This window comes from Myotis yumanensis, unplaced genomic scaffold, assembly GCF_028538775.1.
Source record: "Myotis yumanensis isolate MYYU_CA2020_CCGP unplaced genomic scaffold, mMyoYum1.0.hap1 SCAF_6, whole genome shotgun sequence".
Lineage (NCBI taxonomy): Eukaryota > Metazoa > Chordata > Mammalia > Chiroptera > Vespertilionidae > Myotis > Myotis yumanensis.
In genome coordinates, this window is record NW_027223757.1 from 94,830,019 (window position 1) to 94,854,487 (window position 24,469).

The window sequence follows — 24,469 nt, forward strand, 5'->3', positions numbered from 1 at the left end:
CCTCCCATTGGCTAATCAGTGTGATATGCAAATTAGCTGCCAACAAATACGGTGGCTAATTTGCATACTGCAGGCAGGGCTGGACAGTGTGAGCCGCCATCCAGGCCCCCTGGGCAGCCCTGTCCTCAGCCGGGACCCCCGTGTGCTGCCTAAGCCCCACCCCAGCCAGGATCCTATGGCGATTTAAGAGCAGGAAAGTGACACCCACAGGCAGCACCCAGCAGGGCCTGCCCCTGGGTCGCTGTGGGGATCCCAGAGCAGGAAAGTGCGGCCTGCAGGCAGCCCCCAGTTGGGCCTGCTCCTGGGTCCCCATGGTGATCCCAGAGCAGGAAAGTGTGGAGGGCAGGCAGCCCCCGTGTGAGCTTGTTCCTGGATTGCCATGGTGATCCCAGAGCAGGAAAGTGTGCCCTGAAGGCAGCACCCAGGTTTGCCTGCTCCTGGGTCACCATGGCTATCCCAGAGCAAGAAAGTGCGGCCTGCAGGCAGTACCAAGAGGGCCTACCCCTGGGTCGCCATGGCAATCCAGTGATCCATGAACAGGAAAGAGCGGCCTGCAGGCAGCACCCCACCCTGGCCACAGCTCAAGGGAGAGCACAACATGCAGTGGAGGCCAGGAGCCTGAGAGATCAACACAGTGGGTCTCCTGCTCCAAGCCTCCACGGTGTGGCTGTGGGCAGGCCCCCAGCAGACACACACACACATACACACACACACAGACACACACACACACAGTGCCTGCTCTGAGCCTCCAATGTGGCTGGGGGCAGACCCCCAGGGGACACTCACACACACACATGCACATACACAGACACACACACAACAACTGCTCTGAGCCTATGTGGCATGGCTGGGGGCAGGCCCCAGCAGACACACACACACACACACACACACACACACACACAGACACACGGGATGCCCGCTCTGAGCCTCTACTGCCAGACTGTGGCTGTCAGTAGGACATCCAAAGAGGGCTCCGGACTGTGAGAGGGGCAGGCTAAGCTGAGGGAACCCCACCCACCAGTGCATGAATTTCGTGCACCGGGCCTCTAGTTGGTATATAGTTGCTCACAGTATTTTCTTACACTCCTTTGAATTTCTGTGATATCAGTTGTGACTTCACCACTTTCGTTTCTAATTTTGTTTAATTGGGTCCTGTCTCCTTATTTCTTGCTGAGTCTGGCTAAATGTTTATCAATCTTTTTATGTTTTCAAAGAGCCAGGTCTTGGTTTCATTCATTTTCTGCATTTTTTTTTTTAGTCTCTATGTCATTTATTTCTTTTCTAATATTTATTATTTCCTTCTTTCTACCTTCTGTGGGCTATTCTTGCTTTATTCTCCACTGAATTCTTTAAATTGTACAGTTAAATAATTTCTTATTACTTTTTCTTGTTATTTGAGGTAGTCCTGCAATGCTATGAACTTCCCTGTCAGGACTCTTTACCTGTGTCCCAAAGATTTTGGATTGTTGTGTTTTCATTTTTATTTGTTTCCATTAATTTTTTAATTTCTTTTTTAACCTCATTGGTAACCCTATCATTGTTTAACATCAAGCTGTTTAGCCTCCATGTGTTTGAATGTTTATGAGTGTTTTTATTGTAGTTGATTTCTAATTTCATTCCACTGTGTTCTGAGAGTATGCTTGATAAGATTTTAATCTTCTTGAACTTGTAAAGACTTGTTTTGTTTCCTAATATGTGGTGTACCTTTGAGAATGACCCATATGCACTTGGGAAGAATGTATATTCTGCAACTTTGGGGTGAAATGTTCTATAAATGTCAAATCTATGTAATCTACTGTGTCATTATAGACACCATTTCCTTGTTAATTTTTTTCTGGAAGATCTCTCCAGTGAAGTAAGCAGGGTGTTAAGTTCTCCCATTATGACTGTATTTCTGTCAATCTCTCCCTTAAAGCCTTCCAGAAGTTTTATCTCATCATGTTGGATCTATATATTTTGTAATATGTAGTGAAATTTATTGTCTCTTATGATGGCCTTCATATATATATGTTTTAAATATATTTCTTTATTGATTTTAGAGAGTAAGGGAGAGGAAGAGAGGTAGAAACACCAATGATGAGAGAGAATCATTGATCAGCTGCCTCCTGCATGCCACCTACTGGGGACCGAACCTGCAGTCTGGGCATGTATCCTTGGCTGGAATTGAACCCAGGACCCTTCAGTCTGTAGGCTGATGTTGTATCTACTGAGCCAAACCGACTATGGCATGGCCTTCATATTGAAGTCTATTTTGTCAGATACTTATATTTCTAGCCCAGCTTTTTGTTCCCATTTGCATATTAAAATTTTTTCCCATCCCTTCACTCTTATCCTGTGTGATCATTTTCTTCTGAGGTGGGTGTCTTGTAGACAGCATATAATTGTGTCATGTTTTCCTATCTATTCAGCTATCCTATGTCTTTTAATTCAGCAGTTGCCAACCATTGGTCTGCAGACCACTGGTGGTCCGTGAGGTCCAAAAGTTTGGCAATAGCTGGTTTAAGGAAACCTTTGGAGCGGCGGTCGCCAACTGGTCATGCGTGAGGTCTGAAAGGTTGGCGACCACTGTTTTCATTTGAGCATTTAATACATTTGCATTTAAGCTTATTATTGATAGGTCCTCATTTGTTGCCATTTTAATTCTTTATGCCTATGTTTCTCTCACTCTATTTCTTCTCATTACAGCAGTCCCTTTAGCATTTCTTGGTGGTGATGAACTCCTAAGCCTTTGTTTGTCAGAGAAACTGTTTATTTCACCATCTATTCTGAGTGATAGCCTTGTTGGATATAGTAATCTTGGTTTCAGATCCTTGCTTTCTAATTACCTTGAATACTTCATGCCATTCCCTTTTGTCCTGCAGAGTTGTTTTTGTTTTTTTTTGTTTTTGTTTTGTTTTGTTTTCTTTTTATGAAGAATCGGCTGACAGCAATATGGGAGCTCCTTTTAAAGTAACAAATTCCTTTTCTCTTACTGCCTTTACGAGTCTCCAGTTTTCTTTAATGTTTGGCATTTTAATTATGATGTGTCTAGTCATGGGCCTGTTTCAGCTCTTCCTGCTTGGGATTCTCTGTGCCTCCAGAATTTGTGTGTCTTTTTCTTTCACCATGTTAGGGAAGTTTTCTGCCATAATTATTTTTAAAAATAGGTTCTCTATCCCTTCCTCATTTTCTTCACCTCTGGGACTCCTATTATGGGAATATTGTTATGTTTCATGTTGTTCCATGGCCCCCTTAAGCTGTCCTCCTGTTTTTAAATTGTGGGTTTTTTTTTCTTTTTGGTTCTCTGATTGAGTGATTTTTTTCTTTTTTTAAAAAATATATTTTATTGATTTTTTACATAGAGAAAGGGAGAGGAATAGAGATTTAGAAACATTGATGAGAGAGAAACATTGACCAGCTGCCTCCTGCACACCTCCCACTAGGGATGTGCCCACAACCAAGGTACATGCCCTTGACTGGAATCGAACCCGGGACCCTTCAGTCAGCAGGCTGACCCTCTATCCACTGAGCCAAACCGGTTTGGTGAGTGATTTTTTTCTGCCTTGTCTTCTAATTCACTGAACCCATCCTCAGCTTCTCCTAATTTGCTGTGTATTCCTTCCAATGTGTTCTTTATTAGTGCTATGTGATTCTTCATTTCCATCCGGTCTTTTTTCTTAGTTACTGTCTTTTCTCATGCTGTTGAACTTCTTTGACATCGTTATTCTGAACCCTATATCTCATAAATATCTTAACTCCATTTCATTTAGTTCTCCTTCTGAAGAATTCCCTTTTATTCATTTGGGGCTTGTTTTTCTGTCTCCCCACTTTGGCTGCCTGTTTGGGTTTGTGTCTATGTGTTAGGCATACCTGCTATGAATACAAGTCTCTGGTGCAGGACAATGTCAGACGTTGTTTATGAAGAGCCCTCAGTACCATTTGGATCTATCAGCAATCCAAGCTTGTGGCACCCTCTGCTGGGGATGGGTGCCTTTGGAAAGAAGCAAGATATGCATCAAGCTTCACTTTTTGTAACCCCAGACTCAGCAGGATATCAATCAAAGACTCAGAACCTCCAGAGACCCACCTATGCCTGCAGTCTCTTTCATATTCTGTCTTGATTAGCCTCAGGCTATTAACCACATAGTGGGATGAGAAGTTTTCCAATAGGGTGGGGCAATTCCTTTTCCCCCAGGGGAAACTTCCTAGATAGTTCTAAAGGTCTGTGGGTGAAAGATGTCCTCTGCAGTGTGAGGGAATGACTCAGCACAAGAACCCAGGGTGGTTGCCTTCCAAGCTCTAACCCCAGAGCCCTCAATCCTAGATTCTGCTCACACAGCTCTAGTTTAGTTTGTCCTCCCTCTGCCACAGCCCAAGGTGAGTGGCTGCACACAAAATTTTGTGCATTGGCCCTTCAAGAGGGTGCCTGCATTTCCAGCCAGCTCTTTCTGGCAGCCAGCAACCCTGCTGCTTTTCACAGCCAGATGTTATGTGGGCACCTTTCTCAGTTCTGGTGCTCTGGGGTGGGGAGCCCAGGTTGGGGTTTTGATCCCAGACTTCTCAGTGGGAACCCACTCCAACTGATATATCTCTCTAGAACCTCAGCTGCTGTATGTGAAAGTCAAGTCAGCCCTTTCACACCTCTGTACTGCCTACCAGTCTCTATGTGACTACATGTCCTGTCTTGGTTATCATTGTTCTATCCAGCTGGTCTTCATTTGATTATTCAGGCTGTTCTTTTGGTATTTTAGTTGTAATTCTAGTCTGGTTCTGGGAGAGTGTCAGTGTAGCTTCCACTTACTCCACCACCATTTTGGAATCTCTGGAGCTCGCTTTGTATCCTACTCTTTTGATGGCCATGGCTGACTGTTCTTTCTGCCAATTCTGGGCTTCCTCTGAGGTACTTAGGTGCTAACCACTATCAGAAACTGTCATCCTTTGGCTTTCAGCAACCTGCTTGAAGCTCCAAGTGATCCACCAATCCATTGTTTCTCTCTGGCTCCACAGGATGTGGCTGTAAGAAGGAGGGGCCAATCTGCCTCCTAGAGTATTTTCACCTGCCACATATGGGCACAGGGCCAGGCCTTTCCATGTCTCTGCTCTTTTTACTAGTGTCTATGTAGCTTCTGTTTCTATGTTGTTTGTTTATTTTGTTCATTAGATTCCATGTATAAGTGAAACTGTACAGTATTTGTCTTTCTCTAACAGTCTTATTTCACTCAGCATAATACTCTCCAAGGTCCAGCTACGCTGTCACAAAATTTACAATTTCTCTTTTTACAGCCAAATAGTATTCCATTATGTAAACATACCATAGCTTTTTTATATACTTACATAATGATGGGCATTAAGGCTGCCTCCAACTCTTGGCTATTGAAAATAATACTCTAATGAACATAGGGGAGCATATAATATTTCAAGCTAGTGTTTTGGATTTCTTTGGAAATGGTCCTAGAAGAAAAATTTCTGGGTCATGGCAAAGGACCTGAATAGATACTTCTCCAAAGAGGACAGACAGATGACCAATAGACATATCTGGCTACTTCTATACATCGTTGGTTAAAGACTTCTTTTCTGCTACTATTCAACTGGTTGATCTATAAATTAGTTGTAAATCTGGTTTGGCGCTGGGAGGAGGTAAGTGTAGTTTCCATCTACTCTGCGGACATCTGGGATCCCCTTTACTGATAATATCTTAATTCCAATTTTTTTATATGAATGGCACCAGAAGCTATTAGACTAGAATTTTCCAAAAGACATTTTCATAAAACACTAAATAAACATTAATAGTTTAAAATCTGTCTTCCTTAAAGACATGTTTCAAATATATTTTTGTATTCAAACAGAGTGAAATTTAGGAATATATCTCTTGAATGTATGTAGCAGGTGTCATGTGTCTATTACTTCACATACAGTTCTTGACAATGGGTGCCTTTAATGTATGCTTCCTCATCACTTTTAGAGTATCTTAAATATGTGTGTGTGTTTGCATTTTTGTCTTGAAACATATAGAAGGCCCAATGAAAGACCAATGAGTGTCATTGTTTACCAAGGAGAAAACCCTGTTCTAAGTCCTCTTATGGTTGCACTTTCAATTTCAGTAGCTTTTGGACCAAGGGGGAGGAAATATCAAGCAGCATACCTCTGGTTGGTGATTTCTGACCTTTTGTACTTTATATTCGTTATACTCACAAATATAAATCATTTGAACCAGAGAGAAAACTGTAGGTTCTTCAAATTTTTGTTCTCCTCCCTTCCTGACATCACCTCTTTATTTAGATTGAATTGGTTCTTTCTTCCTTTCATTTTTCAGATATGTGTGAATAGGAAAAGAGCAAGTCCATTAATGTATTTCGCTTTGTACTTGGCTATTGTTTAATTTGGTTCTTATACCTTTGTTCTCAACTTTTAATGATCATCGTCCTCAACTTCAACATATTTATTTTTACACTAGGGGTCCAGTGCACGAATTTGTGCACCTTGAAAGGAACTGTGGGCCACGAGGCTGCAGTGGGCACAGGGGTGGGTCTCGGCCCATCCTCTATGCCCCCACCAGGTCCCTCCCACCACAGTCTCAGGCCCCTGTCTGCCAGCAGCCCCACTCCCATCGCCACAGTTCACACTCACTGATGGTGTGGGCAATTTGGGCTGGTGCCAGCAGCTGGTGCAAGCAGGGCCAGCGCTGTCAACGGATATGAGTTGCGGCTGTTGCACCAATCGCTCCTCAGGAGCAGGGGGAGAAGCCCTCAGGGGTGATCGGGCCATCAGCTGCCACTTGCTCCAAGTGATCCAAGTGATCGGGACCGGCGCCAGACACCAGCAGTGGGTTTGAGCAGGGCTGCTGCTGGCAGTGGGTGTGAGCGGCAGCTCAAACATCAGCAGTGGGTGCAAGCGGAGCTGGCGCTGGCAGCAGGTGTGAGCACCAGGCAGGCCCACGGTGTGCAGGAGCAAAGAATTTCCAGTAACCCTCAGAGGCTCACCCGGATAACAGCAACTGGTGCCCTGACGTGCTCTGGCACCTCTGCTCACCTGCTCCACCATCCTGCCATGGGCAACACCAGCCATGCTCCACACACACCCCCTGGTGGTCAGTGAACCTCATAGCAACCAGTTGTTTGGTTGTTTGGTTGTTCTGGTTGTTCCACAGTTGGGTCTATTTGCATATTAGCCTTTTGTTATATAAGATGATTTTGGTTCTTTATCTTTCCAACAGAGGTTTGCTATCTTCATTTGCACTTCAATATCCCCTAGTATTACTTACGTTTTTAGTGTGTCATTTGAATTTATGTAGAAAGATTATCTCAGCAAGTACATGTTATTAATAATGTTGGTGTTTTTAAAGTGTCGATGTGTAAGTATTGTTTTCAAGTTTCAATGATAAACTTGCTAAATTTTAACATACCCGTCTTTTGGTATTAATTTGTCTCATTATCTTTACTTTCCAACCAAAGTTTGCCATTGCAATTTGTTATGCAATTTCTCCCTTTATTATGTCTTAGTTTTATTTTATTGTTTAAGTCTATGTTTGCAGACACTTTCTGTTAAGCAAACTTTACTAATAATATACATAGCATTTCAAATGGCTGGTGTTTGTTTGGTTAAAGATAGATTTCTGCCACTGTTTGTGCATGTTGTACATGTACTCTGTGTGTGTATTTCTTTATCTGAATTTTGACAGGTTTAACTTCTCACTAGAATTTTTCAATAATTTAATGTTTTCTTTAGTGTACGTTTTTATGGTACTTACATTGAGCTTTTCATTTTATTTCTCAAAAGGTCTTCACCCCTCCTCTTGTTGGTGTTCTGGCGTGCGGTCCCAGTTCCCGTAATGAACGGAGACAGAGGGAGAGAGCCCCGGCCCCCTGGGCGTCATGCCTTCCATGCTGACGATTTCCAGTCCACCGGTTCTATCCCCAAGCGCCAGGACATGGGTAAAAAAAAATCTTCAGAAACAGTTTAGTAAAATTTCTCTGACAATCCTTTACTCCATTGTCTCTTTCAATGACTGCTTTCTTGGTGCCTCTATCATTCCCTGTTTTTTAAAAACTATACATTGGATTGCCCTTCTCCAGGATGTTGATTCTACCTTTTCCCAATCTATTGGTTACAAACTTTTCCCATACGAAGTTCTCTCCATTTCTGTTACCAACCCTCCATTTTTCTTTCTTTTTTATTTTGTCCTTTCTTTCTCTATGGACATTAGCTTCTTCTATCTTCCAGAGACTTGCCATAGTTTCATTATAAATTTTGTGAGATAAAGGGTATTGGGCAATTAGTCATATGGTTTTCATTCTCTATATATTTTCTGTAAAACATATATTAACTTGAGATCTTTGTCACATAATCCAAGTTAAAGGACAGATTACTACGTAGTTTAAACATTTATATTTCTTCCACCCTTATGATAGCAGAGAAGACTTGAAAATTCCTATTTGAAATTCCTCACTCCATTATCCATTATTAAAGACTGTGAAAATTTTGATATCAATCATTTTTAAAGTGTGAAATTGGGGCTCACATTTTGATTGCCTTTGATCATATTATCTAAGTGTTCCCAGTTATACAATATTTTACATAATATTTCCTGGCTGTATTTTTTTCATCATAGTGATTGTTCTTTCTTTGTATTGAAATAGTTATTAATTCTGCAAACTGTAATACTTTAAATGTTTGTAGAGGGCATTATATATTAAGGAATTATGATCAATAATATATCTTTCAATTGGAAATATTATATGAATGGCATGAGAACTTATTGACCTTGGATGTTTATAAGATATTTTTTCATGAGATATTTTCATAACACACTAATATAATCATTAAAAGTTAAAAGTTTTTCTTTAAACAATAATGTAAGTTATTTTCAGAGGAAATGAGATTTAGAAATAAATTTAAAGTTTTTAACAGACATCATATGACTCCTCCTACAAATACAATTAGGGACAGAAGGGTGCTTTTACTCTATGCCTTTTCACCATGTTTTAAGTACATGTCCCTTATAATAACGAATGTTAACATTTTATTCCAAAAGGCCAGAAGATGAATTACTGATACTGTTTATTTCAGAAGAAGTATTACTTGACAACTTCAATGTTTACATGTCCATTCTTAGTTCCTATTGCACCCAGTGTTTGAGGAATGTAAAAAACAACATTGCCCTTATTGGTGAATTGTCTTTGAAACTTATTGTTCCAGTTCTCAGAATTATGCATCAATTTGAACCACAAGGAAAACTTTAAACATTTTTAAATTTTGTCGTTCGTCTTTGCTGAGATTATGCTTTCATTTTCAATGAAGTGGTAATTTATTCCTTAACGTTTATTAATCATATACCTTTGAAGTATTGGCATTTTACAGTGTGGCTGAAGTGTAAGTGTTCAATTCATGCTTAGGTCATTTGATTTAGAACACTCCTCACTTACATTTAATACTTCATATTCCTTCCTCCTACACGTTAAGGCAGCTCCATAGGCATGTGATAAATGGAAATCCACACAAAGCAAGCACGTACTCATTGATTGAGGAAAGTGTTATGCCTGGAGGTACCAGGAACCTACACTTGGATTTTCTCTAGAAGAAGTGGTTTAAGATCTTTTAATTTTATAACTACTTTATACACCATAATACTCAATAGTAAGAATCAACTACACATATTCAATACATTAACGAAAATACATTAAATCTAACAATGAAATGATAATAAAATAAATTCTGTCAAAGGAATCAATAAGATTTTTAAAAGGTAGCCACCAAAATTATTATTCCTGAAATAATTTTTCAATTTAATACATTTATTTGAGACCTACAGACTATATGTGTATCTGCATCTTTTTTTTCTTCTTTTTTTTTATTTTTTTTTTATTTTTTATTTTTCGCTAAAAGTATTACAAAGTGTATTACATAAGTGTCCTTTTTTCCCCCCCGCCCTTGACAGACCCCTGCCCTCCCTTACCCCCCAGTGTCTTGTGTCCATTAGTTATGGTTATATGGATGCATACAAGTCCTTCGGTTGATCTCTTAATCCCCTCCCTCCTCCCCCGCAACCCTCCCTGGCCTTCCCACTGCAGTTTGACAATCAGTTTGAGGCAGCTCTGCCTCTGTATCTATTATTGTTCAAAAGTTTGTAATGGTCTTTATTATCCATGAATGAGTGAGATCATGTGGTATTTTTCCTTCATTGACTGGCTTATTTCACTTAGCATAATGCTCTCCAGTTCCATCCATGCTGTTGCAAATGGTAAGAATTCCTTCTTTTTTACAGCAGCATAGTATTCCATCGTGTAGATGTACCACAGCTTTCTAATCCATTCATCTACTGATGGGCACTTAGGCTGTTTCCAGATCTTAGCTATGGTGAATTGTGCTGCTATGAACATCGGGGTGCATATATCCTTTCTGATTGGTGTTTCTGGTTTCTTGGGATATATTCCTAGAAGTGGGATCACAGGGTCAAATGGGAGTTCCATTTCCAATTTTTTTGAGGAACCTCCATACTGCCTTCCATAGTGGCTGCACCAGTCTGCATTCCCACCAGCAGTGCACAAGTGTTCCTTTTTCTCCACATCCTCTCCAGCACTTGTCGTTTGTTGATTTGTTGATGATGGCCATTCTGACAGGTGTGAGATGGTACCTCATTGTTGTTTTGATTTGCATCTCTCGGATGATTAGTGACTTTGAGCATGTTTTCATATGTCTCTTGGCTTTCTGAATGTCCTCTTTTGAAAGGTATCTATTTAGATCCTTTGCCCATTTTTTGATTGGATTGTTTATCTTCTTTTTGTTAAGTTGTATGAGTTCCCTATAAATTTTGGAGATTAAGCCCTTATCAGATGTGACGTTGGCAAATATGTTTTCCCACGCAGTGGGTTTTCTTGCTGTTTTGTTGATGGTTTCTTTTGCTGTGCAGAAGCTTTTTATTTTGATGTAGTCCCATTTGTTCAGTTTCTCTTTAGTTTCAACTGCCCTAGGAGCTGTATCAGTGAAGAAATTGTTTTGGCATATGTCTGAGATTTTGCTGCCCTTGTATTCTTCTAGAATTTTTATGGTTTCCTGTCGTACATTTAAGTCCTTTATCCATTTTGAGTTTATTCTTGTGTATGGTGTAAGTTGGTGGTCTAGTTTCATTTTCTTGCATATATCTGTCCAATTTTCCCAACACCATTTATTGAAGAGACTATCTTGGCTCCATTGTATGTTCATGCCTCCTTTGTCAAAAATTAATTGAGCATATTGGTTCGGGCTAATTTCTGGACTCTCTATTCTATTCCACTGATCTATATGTCTGTTCTTGTGCCAGTACCAGGCAGTTTTGAGAACAGTGGCTTTGTAATACAGCTTGATATCTGGCATTGAGATACCACCTACTTTGTTTTTTCTCAGGATCGCTGCAGCTATTCGGGGTCTTTTTTTATTCCAGATGAATTTTTGGAGAGTTCGTTCTAGATCCTTGAAGAAGGCCATTGGTATTTTAATGGGAAGTGCGTTGAATGTATAGATTGCTTTGGGTAATATGGACATTTTAATGATGTTGATTCTACCAATCCAAGAACATGGTATGTTCTTCCATCTGTTTATGTCTTCCTCTATCTCTTTTTTCAACGTCCTATAGTTTTCTGAGTAGAGGTCTTTTACCTCTTTAGTTACGTTTATTCCTAGGTATCTTAATTTTTGGGGTGCGATGGTAAATGGGATTGTTTTTATAATCTCTCTTTCTGAAAGTTCACTATTGGTATATAGAAATGCCTCGGATTTCTGGGGTTAATTTTGTATCCTGCTACATTGCCAAATTCATGTATTAAGTCTAGTAGTTTTTTGATGGAGTCTCTAGGGTTCTGTATGTATAATATCATGTCATCTGCAAATAAGGACAGTTTTACTTCCTCTTTTCCAATTTGGATGCCTTTTATTTCTTCTTCTTGTCTAATTGCAATGGCTAATACTTCCAGGACTATGTTGAACAGGAGTGGAGAGAGTGGACATCCCTGTCTTGTTCCTGTTCTTAGGGGAAATGGTGTTAGTTTTTGTCCATTGAGTATGATGTTGGCTGTGGGCCTGTCATATATGGCTTTTATTATGTTGAGGTATGATCCTTCTATTCCCACCTTGCTGAGAGTTTTTATCAAAAATGGGTGTGGGATTTTGTCAAATGCTTTTTCTGCATCAATTGATATGACCATGTGGTTTTTTTCTTTCAATTTGTTTATGTGATGTATCACGTTTATTGATTTACGGATGTTGTACCATCCTTGCATCCCTGGGATAAATCCTACTTGGTCATGGTGTATGATCCTTCTGATGTACTGCTGGATCCGATTTGCTAAGATTTTGTTGAGGATTTTGGCATCTATGTTCATGAGGGATATTGGCCTGTAATTCTCTTTCATTGTGTTGTCTTTACCTGGTTTTGGTATTAGGGTGATGCTAGCTTCATAAAATGTGTTTGGAAGTGTTCCATCCTCTTGGACTTTTTGTAGTAATCTGAGGAGGATAGGTTTCAGTTCTTCCTTAAAAGTTTGGTAAAACTCCCCTGAGAAGCCGTCTGGTCCTGGGCTTTTGTTTGCTGGAAGCTTTTTGATGACTGCTTCAATTTCTTCCATCGTTATTGGCCTATTGAGATTTTTAGATTCTTCCTGATTGAGTTTTGGAATGTTGTATTTTTCTAGGAATTTGTCCATTTCCTCCAGGTTGTCTAGTTTGTTGGAGTAGAGTTGTCCGTAGTATTGTTTAACAATCATTTGTATTTCTTTGGGGTCTGTTGTTATTTCGCCTCTATCATTTCTGATTTGGTTTATTTGGGACCTCTCTCTTTGCTTCTTGGTGAGCCTGGCTAGGGGTTTGTCAATCTTGTTTATCCTTTCAAAGAACCAGCTCTTGGTTTCATTGATTTTCTGTATTGTTTTTTTGGTCTCTATTTCATTGATTTCTGCTCTAATCTTTATTATCTCCTTCCTTCTGCTCACTCTGGGGTGTTCTTGTTGCTCTCTTTCTAATTCTTTGAGTTGTAGAGTTAGATGATTAACTACCATTTTTTCTTGTTTTTTGAGGTAGGCCTGTAGAGCTATAAACTTCCCTCTCAGGACTGCTTTCATTGTGTCCCATAGGTTTTGGATTGTTGTGTTTTCATTGTCATTAGTGTCCAGGATGTTTTTAATTTCTTCTTTGATGTCATCGGTAACCCAATCAATATTTAATAACATGCTATTCAGCTTCCAAGTGTTTGAGTATTTTGGGTTGTTTTTATTGTGGTTTATTTCTAACATTATGCCATCGTGGTCTGAGAAGATGCTTTTTATGATTTCAATCTTCTTGAATTTGTGGAGACTTTGCTTGTGACCCAATATGTGGTCTATTTTTGAATATGTCCCATGAGCACCTGAGAGGAATGTATATTCCGCAGCTGTGGGGTGAAGTGTTCTGAAGATGTCAATTAAGTCCATCTGATCTAGTGAGTCATTTAGGATTGCTGTTTCTTTGCTGAGTTTTTGTCTAGCGGATTTATCCAGTGATGTTAGTGGTGTATTAAAGTCCCCTACTATGATTGTATTGTTGTCGATCTCTCCCCTGATACCTTCCAGGAGTTTTCTTATGTATGTGGGTGCTCCTGCATTGGGTGCATATATATTTATCAGGGTTATATCCTCTTGTTGTATTGATCCCTTTAGTATTATGAAGTGGCCTTCCTTATCTCTGGTTATGGCCTTCACTTTGAGGTCTATTTTGTCGGATATAAGTATTGCTACCCCAGCTTTTTTTTCATTTCCATTTGCCTGAAAGATATTTTTCCATCCCTTCACTTTCAGTCTGTGTGAGTCCCTTCTAATGAGGTGGGTCTCTTGTAGACAGCAAATGTATGGGTCATGTTTTTTTATCCATTCAGCCACTCGATATCTTTTGATTGGACCATTTAGTCCATTTACATTTAAAGTTATTATTGAAAGGTACTTGTTTGTAGCCATTTCTATTTTTTTGTGGCTGCTTTCTTTCTGGGCTCTTTATTTCTTCTTTTTACACCAGTCCCTTTAGCATTTCTTGCATTGCTGGCTTGGTGGTGATGAACTCCCTTAGCCTTTTTTTGTCTGTGAAGCTTCTTATTTCCCCTTCAATTTTGAATGATAGCCTTGCTGGATAGAGTATTCTTGGATTCAGTCCTTTGCTTTGCATCACTTTGTAGATTTCCATCCATTCTTTTCTGGCCTGATGTGTTTCTGTTGAGAAATCGTTTGATAATCTGCTGGGGGACCCTTTGTAGGTAACTCTCTGTTTCTCTCTTGCAGCCTTTAAGATTCTCTCTTTGTCTTGTACATTTGCCATCGTTATTATGACGTGTCTTGGTGTCGGTCTTTTGGGGTTCATCTTGCCTGGGACTCTCTGTATTTGTGTAACTTTTTTCTTCCCCATATCTGGGAAGTTTTCTGTCATTATTTCTTCAAATAGATTTTCTAATCCTTGCTGCTCTTCTTGTCCTTCTTGCAGCCCTATTATGCGTATGTTACTTCGTTTCATGTTGTCCTGAAGCTCCCTTAGGCTCTCCTCCTGTTTTTTAATTCTTTTCTCCAGTTGCTGTTCAGATTGAGCTTGTTTCTCTGCCTTATCTTCTAACTCACTAATTCGGTCTTCTGCTTCTTCTAGTCTGCTGTTGAAACTTTCCATGGTGTTTTTGATTGTAGCTATATCACTTTTCATTTCTTCCTGATTCTTGCATAGGTTGTTGATTTTCTCATCCATCCGGTGAATGAATTGTACAACCATCATTCTGAATTCTTTTTCTGTCATGTTGCACGCTTCAGCTTCATTAATTTCCTTTCTTGGTGATTCTTCATTGTCTTTCCTCTGGGTATTGTGTCGTCTCTTCATTCTGATTATCTCCTGATGGTTCAAAGGTTGAGTTGCGTGGGCCTGGGCCGTGCGCAGTGGGAGGCTCCCACCACCCTAGTGTCACTGAAGAGCTCTGACACTAAGATGTGTGGTTGTTGTTGGTTGGTGGGAACCAGGCTCGCTCTGTGTCAGTGTTGCCAACACTCAATGTGGCCTCGCGCGTGCCCTTAGAATTAGGGACCCTGCCTGCACTGTGCTGAAATAGAGGCCCCCCTGACGCGTGTTTAGCACCAGAGCAGAGCCCCCTAGCTTGCGCCAGGAGTCAGAGTTCCCCAAGAGTTCAGTATCAGAGTCTCTGTTGCTTCGCGCAACCTCACCTTGAGAATCAGGGTCCCTGTGTGCCCTTGCACCAGGAATTGGATTCACTGGCTCTTAGTATGAATGCACAGGAAATCAGGATCTCAGGCGCAGGTGATAAGAAACACAGTCAAGTCACTGGTGCTTGGTGCTGCCTCCTGCCCTGAGAAACCGGGTCCCTGGGCCTGTGCTAGGTGGACAAACTCCCGTTCGCGCGATTGCTCCCAGCCCAGGGCTCCAATGCCAGCAGTGCACGCAGGATTAGTTCCTGGTGGTGTGCGCGCTTATGCTCCCAGCCCAGGGCTCCAAAGCCAGCAGTGCGCGCAGGATTAGTTCCTGGTGCTGTGCGCGTTTTTGCTCCCAGCCCAGGGGTCTGATGCCAGCAGTGTGCACAGGATTAGTTCCTGGTGCTGTGCGCGTTTTTGCTCCCAGCCCAGGGCTCCGAAGCCCGCAGTGCGCGTAGGATCAGTTCCAAGGTGCTCGCGCACTTTCAGGCCAAAGTTTCTGCAGCGCTGAGGCCCCGGCAAGGGGTAGGTCTATCAGTTAGTTACTCTGGCACTGCCCGCGATCCTGGGGGAAGGGGGGATGGGCTCTGCTACTCACGGATCTGCAGCAGGGATCTCCGAACTTTCCGTGTCTGCAGGTCTGTAGCTGTGGTCACAGGTCTCTGTCCCCAGTGGCTGCAGGGTCCTGGTATGCGTCTGAGATCAGACTGGGTGGTGCTGAGGCCAGGATCCTAGTCTCAAGCAGCTCTGTTTCCCAAGATGGCGTGGTCGCTGTGCCTCTGCTGGCCGCCCAGGAGTGTCCGCCCCTCCGTGGAGGGGCGCAGGCCTCCTCTGGGCTCCCGCAGTCGCGCCGCCCGCAAGTCGCTGCCTCCGGGTTAGTAGCCGCTGGGTTAGTAGCCGATCTCTGGATGCCGGAAACCGCTTCCCAAGATGGCGCGGTCTCGCCGCTGCGCTGGCGCCCAGGGGGAAGTTTCAGCCTCAATCTCTAACCATCCGCATTTTTCAGGAGTTCTCTGTCTTTCCTGGCTGCAGACTGTCTCTCAGCTGAACCTCCCCAGCTTGATCGGGCTGGTTGTTACCCGTTTCAGCTGCTCGCCCCTATCTGCTCCGGGACGAAGGACCAACACGTCCGTCTAAGCCTCCGCCATTTTTTTCTCTTCGTGTATCTGCATCTTGATAGTTTTTAGATATACATTTTTAAAAATTTGAATTTTTTAATGACACATTTTAATTTTGGCAAACTGCTATTTCTATTAGACACTTGTAGAAGGATTTTATATGACAGAGAATGATCAAATATATATCAGCTCTCCATTTTTCATGTGAAACATAAGATACAGAAAACTATTATTATGGAACAAAGTCATTGGGTCCTTCCCCATCCTTCACAGAGAAGCTAAAGTCTGAAGAAAAAAAAGAAAACAAGGTTTATTCATCAGGCAGACAGATGAGGAGACTGGACACAAAAGTCAGATCAATTTCCCAAATAAAAACTTAAAGCAAATTTAAGGAATAAGGGTGAGAAGGAGGTTATATATATATTGATTAACTCTGATTTAGGAGTTTTATTGCATAGTCTTGGAACTAAACCATCTAAGTAAGGAATGTGAAAGAGCAAGAGGGAACAAGGAAATTCCAATCTGGAAGAGTTTGATTGGTCAGTCCTATGTGTGTCCACATTTGCTCTGGACACCAGATCTTCCTTAGTGATTGACTAACCTCTCGCTTTTTAAAGGGCTCTAGGTGACAACAAGATTTCTGTTGCTTGAGTTCTGTGAATCTAGGTTTTGTTGTGCTCTTGAGGTCAGCTTATGGTGGTTGGGTCATCTATGTCTGCTCAAGCTTCTGAGACCAGTGTGATGGGCTTGGTTTGATGGTTTCCTGAACACTGTGAAGAGGCCTGCTGTTATCTTCTGAAACACACACACACACACACACACACACATACACACACACACACACACGGGAAAAAGCTTTAGGGTGTTTTACAATTCCCCTAGTATATCGCCAAATATTTCTTCTACAACAGAAATAAAATTCATGGAACTTGAACATTCCCCATGTAATGGCATTTCTTCAATGATGTAATATTTATTGCAAATGGATACAATTCAGTAATATGTTGATGTAATGTCTGTAGCAGTCTTTATGTGACTAATGCTAAAGGTATAGTTGTAAACAAACAGATGCCCTTATTCTAATTTTCTCATCCTTTTTTTCAGTAAATCTTTTGTCTATGAGTATGTGTTTTCTATTTATTCTGAAAAAGGTAGAAGGCCCTTTTGTAGAACTAATTGTAGAACTAATGAAGGACACATCCTCGCCCCACCCCAGAGGGAGTGAGTGGTATTTGAGCTCCTTGCAAGATGTCATTTCCATCTTAGCCTCTTTGGCACCAGGCAGTGTATGGAAGTTTAAAAAGCTTCTGCTGAATGGTGACATGTCCTCTGAACTTTGTGGTTTCAATTCTAAGAAATGTGTGTAATTTATGCCCCAGAGAAACTATGGTAATTTTTGAAAATTATGTCCTTTATTCTTGTTGTAATTGGGCCCTTATTTTAAATTAAATTTTTATTTTATAAAAATTAAGAAAAGGTAAGTTCCATTAATGTATCTTCCTTATTCCTAATCATGGCTTCATTCTTTACATGTACTTTTTTCTTTAACTTCCAAAGATCATCATCCTCAACCTTAAATACACATTTTGCATGATTTTCTCTTTAACCTTTCCAACTTTGCCATTTTCATTAGTTATTCCAATATCCCTCACGGTTCCTTCTTTGATTTGTCTGGTTGTTGCATCTGTGCAGTTATTCCTTTTGAACCAGGTAAATTTTATTAATCATGAACCTTTTAAATAAAGACATATTCAATATGGTTGATGTGAAAAATTATTTAAGATATTCTTGGATTGTTTTATTTAAGCCAAATCACTGCCATTTATTAATTCATTTTCCTTACTTTCATAAAATATAATTAGGAAGAACTTCATTTAGACGTTACTTGTAATAGAAGTTTACACAGTGCAAGGTTAAACATTCACTGGTTGATGACAATGTTGTGAAGGTTACCCTGTGGTACCTCTAGAAGATTCTCTTATAGTAGAACTAGTAGTACCAGAGAAGAGTCTCTAATAGAAGTTTGTGGCTACTTTCTAACACATAGCTGCTTCAAAAAATAAAATTGGCTATACCCATTTACTTATTATTTTTTCCATTTTTTTCTTTTTTAAAATCTTTATTATTGAAAGTATTACATATGCCCCCTTTTTACCACATTGACCCCTTCTAGACAGCCCCCGCCCCCCACCCCAGGCCTTGACCACCCTATTGTCTGTGTCCATGTGTTATGCAATATGCATACAAGTTCTTTGGTTGATTACTTCACACCCACCCACCCTCCCACGCCTTCCCTCTGAGATTCTGCAGTCTGTTCCATGCCTCCACGTGTCGGGATCCACTCCATATATCAGTTTATTTTTTTTATTAGATTCCACATATGAGTGAGGTCCACATATGATACTTGTCTTTCTCTGATGGGTTTATTTCACTTAGTATAATAGTCTCCAGGCCCCTTAATGCTGTCTCAAAGGGCTATTTATTAAAAACCAAAGAACTTATTAAATCTTATACACTGAACAATAATATTCTAACTAATGTAAAAGACAAAAGGAATAATTTAAGAGGTAACCATAAGAACTAATATTCCTAAACTACTCTCTAATGTAATAAAATTAATCATTATGCCCATATTCATTTTGGGGAGAATACTCTCTGGTCAAAACTGATTTCAAACATTATATTTTGCAGTTATGTGTATGATTGTATGTCTGCCTACATGCAATTGTGTATGTGTGTCTGTACATTATGTACACCCTGATAGTTCTAAATATACATTTTGCATTAAATTTGCATCTTCTTTCTATATATTTAATACTTACACTAATTTCTTTCTCTCTTTTTTCAGCAGAATTCAAGGCAAGAGATGGTAAATTTTTTGTCAACCCATTCTCTCAATCCTTTTAAAATGACTGGTTTCTCTTTGCTCTAACCTTTCTTGCTTTTCAATCTATATGCCACCCATTGACTCACAATTCTCCTGGATGTCTATGCTTCTGACTTCCAAAAATCGTTTCTGGACTTCTTCCACATTAAGTCTCTCCATTTGAATTTGCCAACCTTCCAACATTCATATTCCTTCTTTTCCATTTCCTTACCATTTATCACTATCAGCGTTGGCGTTTATGTTTTCCAGAGACTGGCCATAGTTTAATTAAGGTGAGATGAAGGGCTTTAGGTTGATAGGTACAAGGTCTGAGAGATCCTCTGTCAGCTCTGCCAAGTTAAAAGGCCCATTTTTTAAGCCTTTGATAGTCCTTTAACATTTAGAGATGAGAGAAGATGCCTAACATATTAAATGAAATTTGTCTTTTTAAAGGCTGTATAAATTTTGATACCATTCTTTAGTCAAGTGTGAACTTGAGTCTCATTTTTTCCATTGTCATTGAGCATATTACCCAAATTACCAAGGTATACAAACATTATCCATGATTACCTTGGAAAATGTCTAATATTCAAACATAATAAATACTTTCATTTTGTTTTCTTTTAGAAAACATATTTTTATTCATTTCATAGAAGAAGGAAGAGAGATAGAAACATCAACAATGAGAGAGAATCATTGATTGCTTGCCTCCTGCCTGCCTCATTCTGGGGTTCAAGCCCACAACCTGGGCTGGGCATGTGCCCCAAATGGGAATCAAACAGTGACCTCCTGATTCACAGGTCAATGCTCAACCACTGAGCCACACCAACTGGGCTTTATTTTCAATGATACATTTTTCATTATGATCAACTGCATTTGTGTTAAATATTTGTAAATTAATTTTATGTCTCATGGATTAGCCCATCATAATAATAACTAAATTCTCAGATTTCTTTTTTTTAAAAATATATTTTATTGATTTTTTACAGAGAAGAAGGGAGAGGGATAGAGAGCCTGAAACATCGATGAGAGAGATCGATCAGCTGCCTCCTGCACGCCCCCCAATGGGGATGTGCCCACAACCAAGGTACATGCCCTTGACCGAAATCAAACCTGGGACCCCTGAGTCCGCAGGCCGACGTTCTATCCACTGAGCCAAACTGGTTCGGCTAAATTCTCAGGTTTCAATGTAAATGATATAGAATGCAATTATTCTAGGATATTGGTCACAGATTTTCATACAACAAAAACATGTTCCATTTGAAACAGCATGGATGGACCTGGAGAGTATTATACTAAGCAAAATAATCCAGTCAGAAAAAGAAAAGTATCACATGATCTCACTCATATGTGGAACCTAATGAACAAATAAACCGATAAAGAAAATAGATCCAAAGACATATAAGCATGGAACAAACTTTTGAACTTCAGAGGGAATGCAGGGGAGGGTGTGAAGGGATCAGTCAAAGAACTTGCATGCATATGTGCGTAACCAATGGAAACAGACAATAGGGTGGTGAAGACCTGGGTGAGAGGTGGAGGCAGGCTAGAAGAGGTCAATGGGAGAAAAGAGATCATATGTAATACTTTCAACAATAAAGATTATTTAAAAGAGAATATAAACATTACCTGTTTGGTGTGGCACAGTGGTTGAGCATTGACCTGTGAACAAGGAGGTCATAGTTCAATTCCAAGTCAGGGCACTTGCTCATGTCTCAGACTCGATCCCCAGTATGGGACATGCAGGAGGCAGCTGATCAATGATTCTATCTCATCATTGATGTTTCTATCTCTCTCTCTCCCTCTCCTTTCTTCTCTTAAATCAATAAAAATATATTTGAAAAATAAAAAATAAATTTAAAAATGAATATAAACCTTAAAATATAACAAGGAGAACCGAGATGGCCACATAGGTAAACGAGGTACTTGCTGCCTGCCACAACCACATAAAAATTAAAACTAAAATACTGAACAACCATCATACAGAACTGCCTGAAATCTGGCTGAATGAAAGCCCTACAACTAGAGAAGTAAAGAATAAAGCACATCAAGACTGGTAGGAGGTGTGGAGGTGTGGAATGGGCTGGTCAGAACCCGCATGTGGTGTTTTCTTTTTACTCTGGAGCGATATCTCATGTGCAGAGGCCTCCTGTGAGGATCAAGTTGTCCCAGCTCCACATCGATGCCCAGCCCAGGGTTCCAGAGCTGGGAAGAAAAATTCCCATAACTTCAGGCTATTAAAACCAGTGGGCATTGTGGCTGAGTGACATGCAAGCTGCTGGAGACCCAGGCAGTTACTCTTAAAGGGATGGCTCACAAACTTACACAGTCTTGTTCCCTCTGAGTTCCAGTGCTGGAAGGATCAGTAACATAAGGGGAGGAACTGGATTGTTTGGCATCAGAGCAGGAACTCGGGGGTGGCTTTCTCCCAGACAGGGTTGCTCACAGTGCTCATTGTTCCCATGCTGAGACCTCCCCTGTCACAGCGCTGAATAGTAGCTATATCTGATTTTCCATCAGCATGGCTCACACTGTTTGCTGTATTCTGGTAATTCCCTGAGACCCTGCCCCATTTTTTATTTATTTTGCACTCCCTCCAAAGCTATTTGAAGTGACTTTCCCATATGAGTAGCCTGTCCTGGTTTAGGCTTCAGACTTTTCTAAAATTCCTCAAACAAGCAACAGGTAGCATCAACATGCCCCATGCATATCAATAAGAGGTCCAAGACCTGGCCCTAGCAGCAGCCTGTCTTTCTTCACAGCTTGGCCTCACCTTGGCACTTCCAAGCCCAGTACAAATAGCAGCCATCTGCAGACCTCTCTGTAGCTCCTGCCAGGTGGCACCAGGCAGTGGCTGACTTTGCTCCTCCTGGGAGGCCCCAAAGCCAGTGTACCTAGTGGACAGCTTCAGGTTATACCAGATTACAACTCTACACATCCAGGAGCAACACACTCAATAGACAGACTCAGTTAGCAATAAACCTCCTTTGAAGCAAGTCTTGCTCCATAGAGGTGTCTCCTGCACAGCAGCTCTTCCACTGTAGTCCCAGCTGGTTCTCACAGCCAATTGGCTTGGACGTCAATTCCTCCCAATGACATCAATAGCAATCAAAGATTAACTACAATAAGATATGCACAAAGCCTACACATGGGCACACCTAGAGTGCCCAGCTCAGGTGACTGAGGAGGCTGACTCACTTGGCCCTACAGGACACCAAATCCACAGGCCACTCTATCAATTCCAGGAGACTTAACAGCTGTACCTAGTACATAGAAACAAACACAGGGAAGCAGCCAAAATGCAGAGACAAAGAAATATGTCATAAATGAAAGAACAGAAGAAATCAACAGAAACATAAATAAATTAAATGGAAGTAAGAAAACTACTAGATACAGAGTTCTAATCGATGGTTATAAAGATGCTCAAGAATCTTAATGAGAGCTTTAAGGGACTTAGAGAGAATTTCAGGGATCTAGTGAGAATTTTATTTATTTATTTATTTATTTATTTATTATTTTTTATTTATTTAGTGCGATGAGCCTTTTTTTTTTTTTTAAAGGGGAGACTGATTTTTATTTATTTATTTTTAAAAATATATTTTATTGATTTTTTACAGAGAGGAAGGGAGAGGGACAGAGAGTTAGAAACATCAATGAGAAACGTTGATCAGCTGCCTCTTGCACACCCCCTACTGGGGATGTGCCTGCAACCAGGGTACATGCCTCTGACCAGAATCAAACCTGGGACCCTTGAATCTGCAGGCTGATGCTCAATCCACTGAGCCAAACCGATTAGGGCTCTAGTGAGAATTTAGAGACATGAAAAAGACCAGTCAGAAATTAAGCATACACTAATTAAAATGAAGAATAATTTACAGGTATTCAACAGTAAAGCAAAGAATTCTTAGAATCAAATTAATGATTTGGAATACGAGGAAGCAAAAACACCCAATCAGAAAATCACAAAGAAAAAAATTAAAAAATATGAAGATAGTATAAGAATCCTCTGGGACAACTTCAAGCACACCAGCATTTGCATTATGGAGGTGCAAGAAGGAGAAGAGAGAGTGCAAGATATTGAAAACCTATTTGAAAAAATAATGACAGAAAACTTTCCCTACCTGGTGAAATAAATAGACTTACAACTACAGGAAGTGCAAAGTCCCAAACAAGAGGAACCCAAAGCGGCCCATACCAAGACATCATAATTAAAATTCCAAAAGTTAAAGACAGAGAGAATGTTAAAAGCAGCAAGAGAAAAGCAGTTATTTACCTACAAGGTAGTGCTCAACAGAAACTTTGCAGGCCAGAAGGAAGTGGCAAGAAATATTCAAAGTGATGAATAGCAAGAACCTACAACCAAGATTATTCTACCCAGTAAAGCTATCATTTAGAATTGAAGGTCTGATAAAGAGCTTCACAGACAAGAAAAAGCTAAAGGAGTTTATCACCACCAAATCAGTATTACATGAAATGTTGAAGGATATTCTTAAAAATAAGAAGGAGAAGAAGAAGATTAAAAAATATGAACAATAAAATGGCAATAATACCTATTTATTAATAATTAAATCTAAAAATAAAAAAAATGAATAAGAAATCTAATGAATAAAGTAAACTGATGAATAAAATAGAATCAGAGGCATGGAAACATGGAACATACTGATGAATCTCAGAGGGAGAGGGGGCTGGAGAAAATAAACCAAAGAACTTATATGTGTATATGCGTTACCTGTGAACACAGACAATGGAATGGTGAAGGCTTGGGATAGGGTGGGAACTGGGTAGAGTGGGTAATGGGAAGGGAAAAAGGGGTAGATCTGTAATATTCTCAAGAATAAAGATTAAAAAATATCTTTGTAAAGACATTTTGATTTCAAAGAAATGCAGTTGAATACTATGTCTAATGTATGTGACAGTTTTTATTACTATTACTTTTTTGTAAATTTATTTTTATTGTTGACACTATTATGAATGCCCCACTTCTCTGCCTTTGCCAAACTTCACTTATACCTTCCCCTCCTTTTCCTATGGCTATCAGCATGTGTCTATATGTAGAGTATATATAGTTTAGACCTGAAGCATGGAGGTATGGAACAGACTGACATACCTTGATGTGAAGTTGGGGGGAAGAGAAAAGATAAACCAAAGAACTTATATAATTACTAGAGGCCTGATGCACAAAATTCATAGAAGAGTAGGCTTCCTTCTGGCACCAAGAACCTGGGCTTCCCTTGCAGAGAGAGGCCCCGAACAGGGAGGCCCCGCCCACCCACCATAGCCCACCATTTGGTGGCCTGGGCCTCCCTCTGTGGGGTGATCATGGGGTGATG

At 40.4% G+C, this 24,469-nt stretch overlaps 1 protein-coding gene and 1 non-coding gene across 8 annotated transcripts in view; both read left to right on the forward strand.

The window, feature by feature from the left end:
* LOC139012658 (butyrophilin subfamily 1 member A1-like) overlaps positions 1-24,469 on the forward strand; it is a 166,410-nt gene that overhangs the window by 14,562 nt on the left and 127,379 nt on the right. For 4 of the 7 annotated variants that reach the window (XM_070418837.1, XM_070418841.1, XM_070418843.1 and 1 more), the window contains exons 2-3: positions 7,756-7,910; positions 19,122-19,142. In XM_070418837.1, coding sequence (XP_070274938.1) covers positions 7,808-7,910; positions 19,122-19,142 — 124 coding nt within the window. In that variant the 5' untranslated portion in view covers positions 7,756-7,807. The remainder of the gene's footprint in view (positions 1-7,755; positions 7,911-19,121; positions 19,143-24,469) is intronic. The other 3 variants (XM_070418840.1, XM_070418842.1, XM_070418838.1) reach the window with 2 other exon arrangements.
* On the forward strand, positions 7,765-7,910 carry LOC139013348 (small nucleolar RNA SNORA57). Its single transcript, XR_011471999.1, has one exon. It is a non-coding gene; the product is annotated as a small nucleolar RNA SNORA57 (small nucleolar RNA).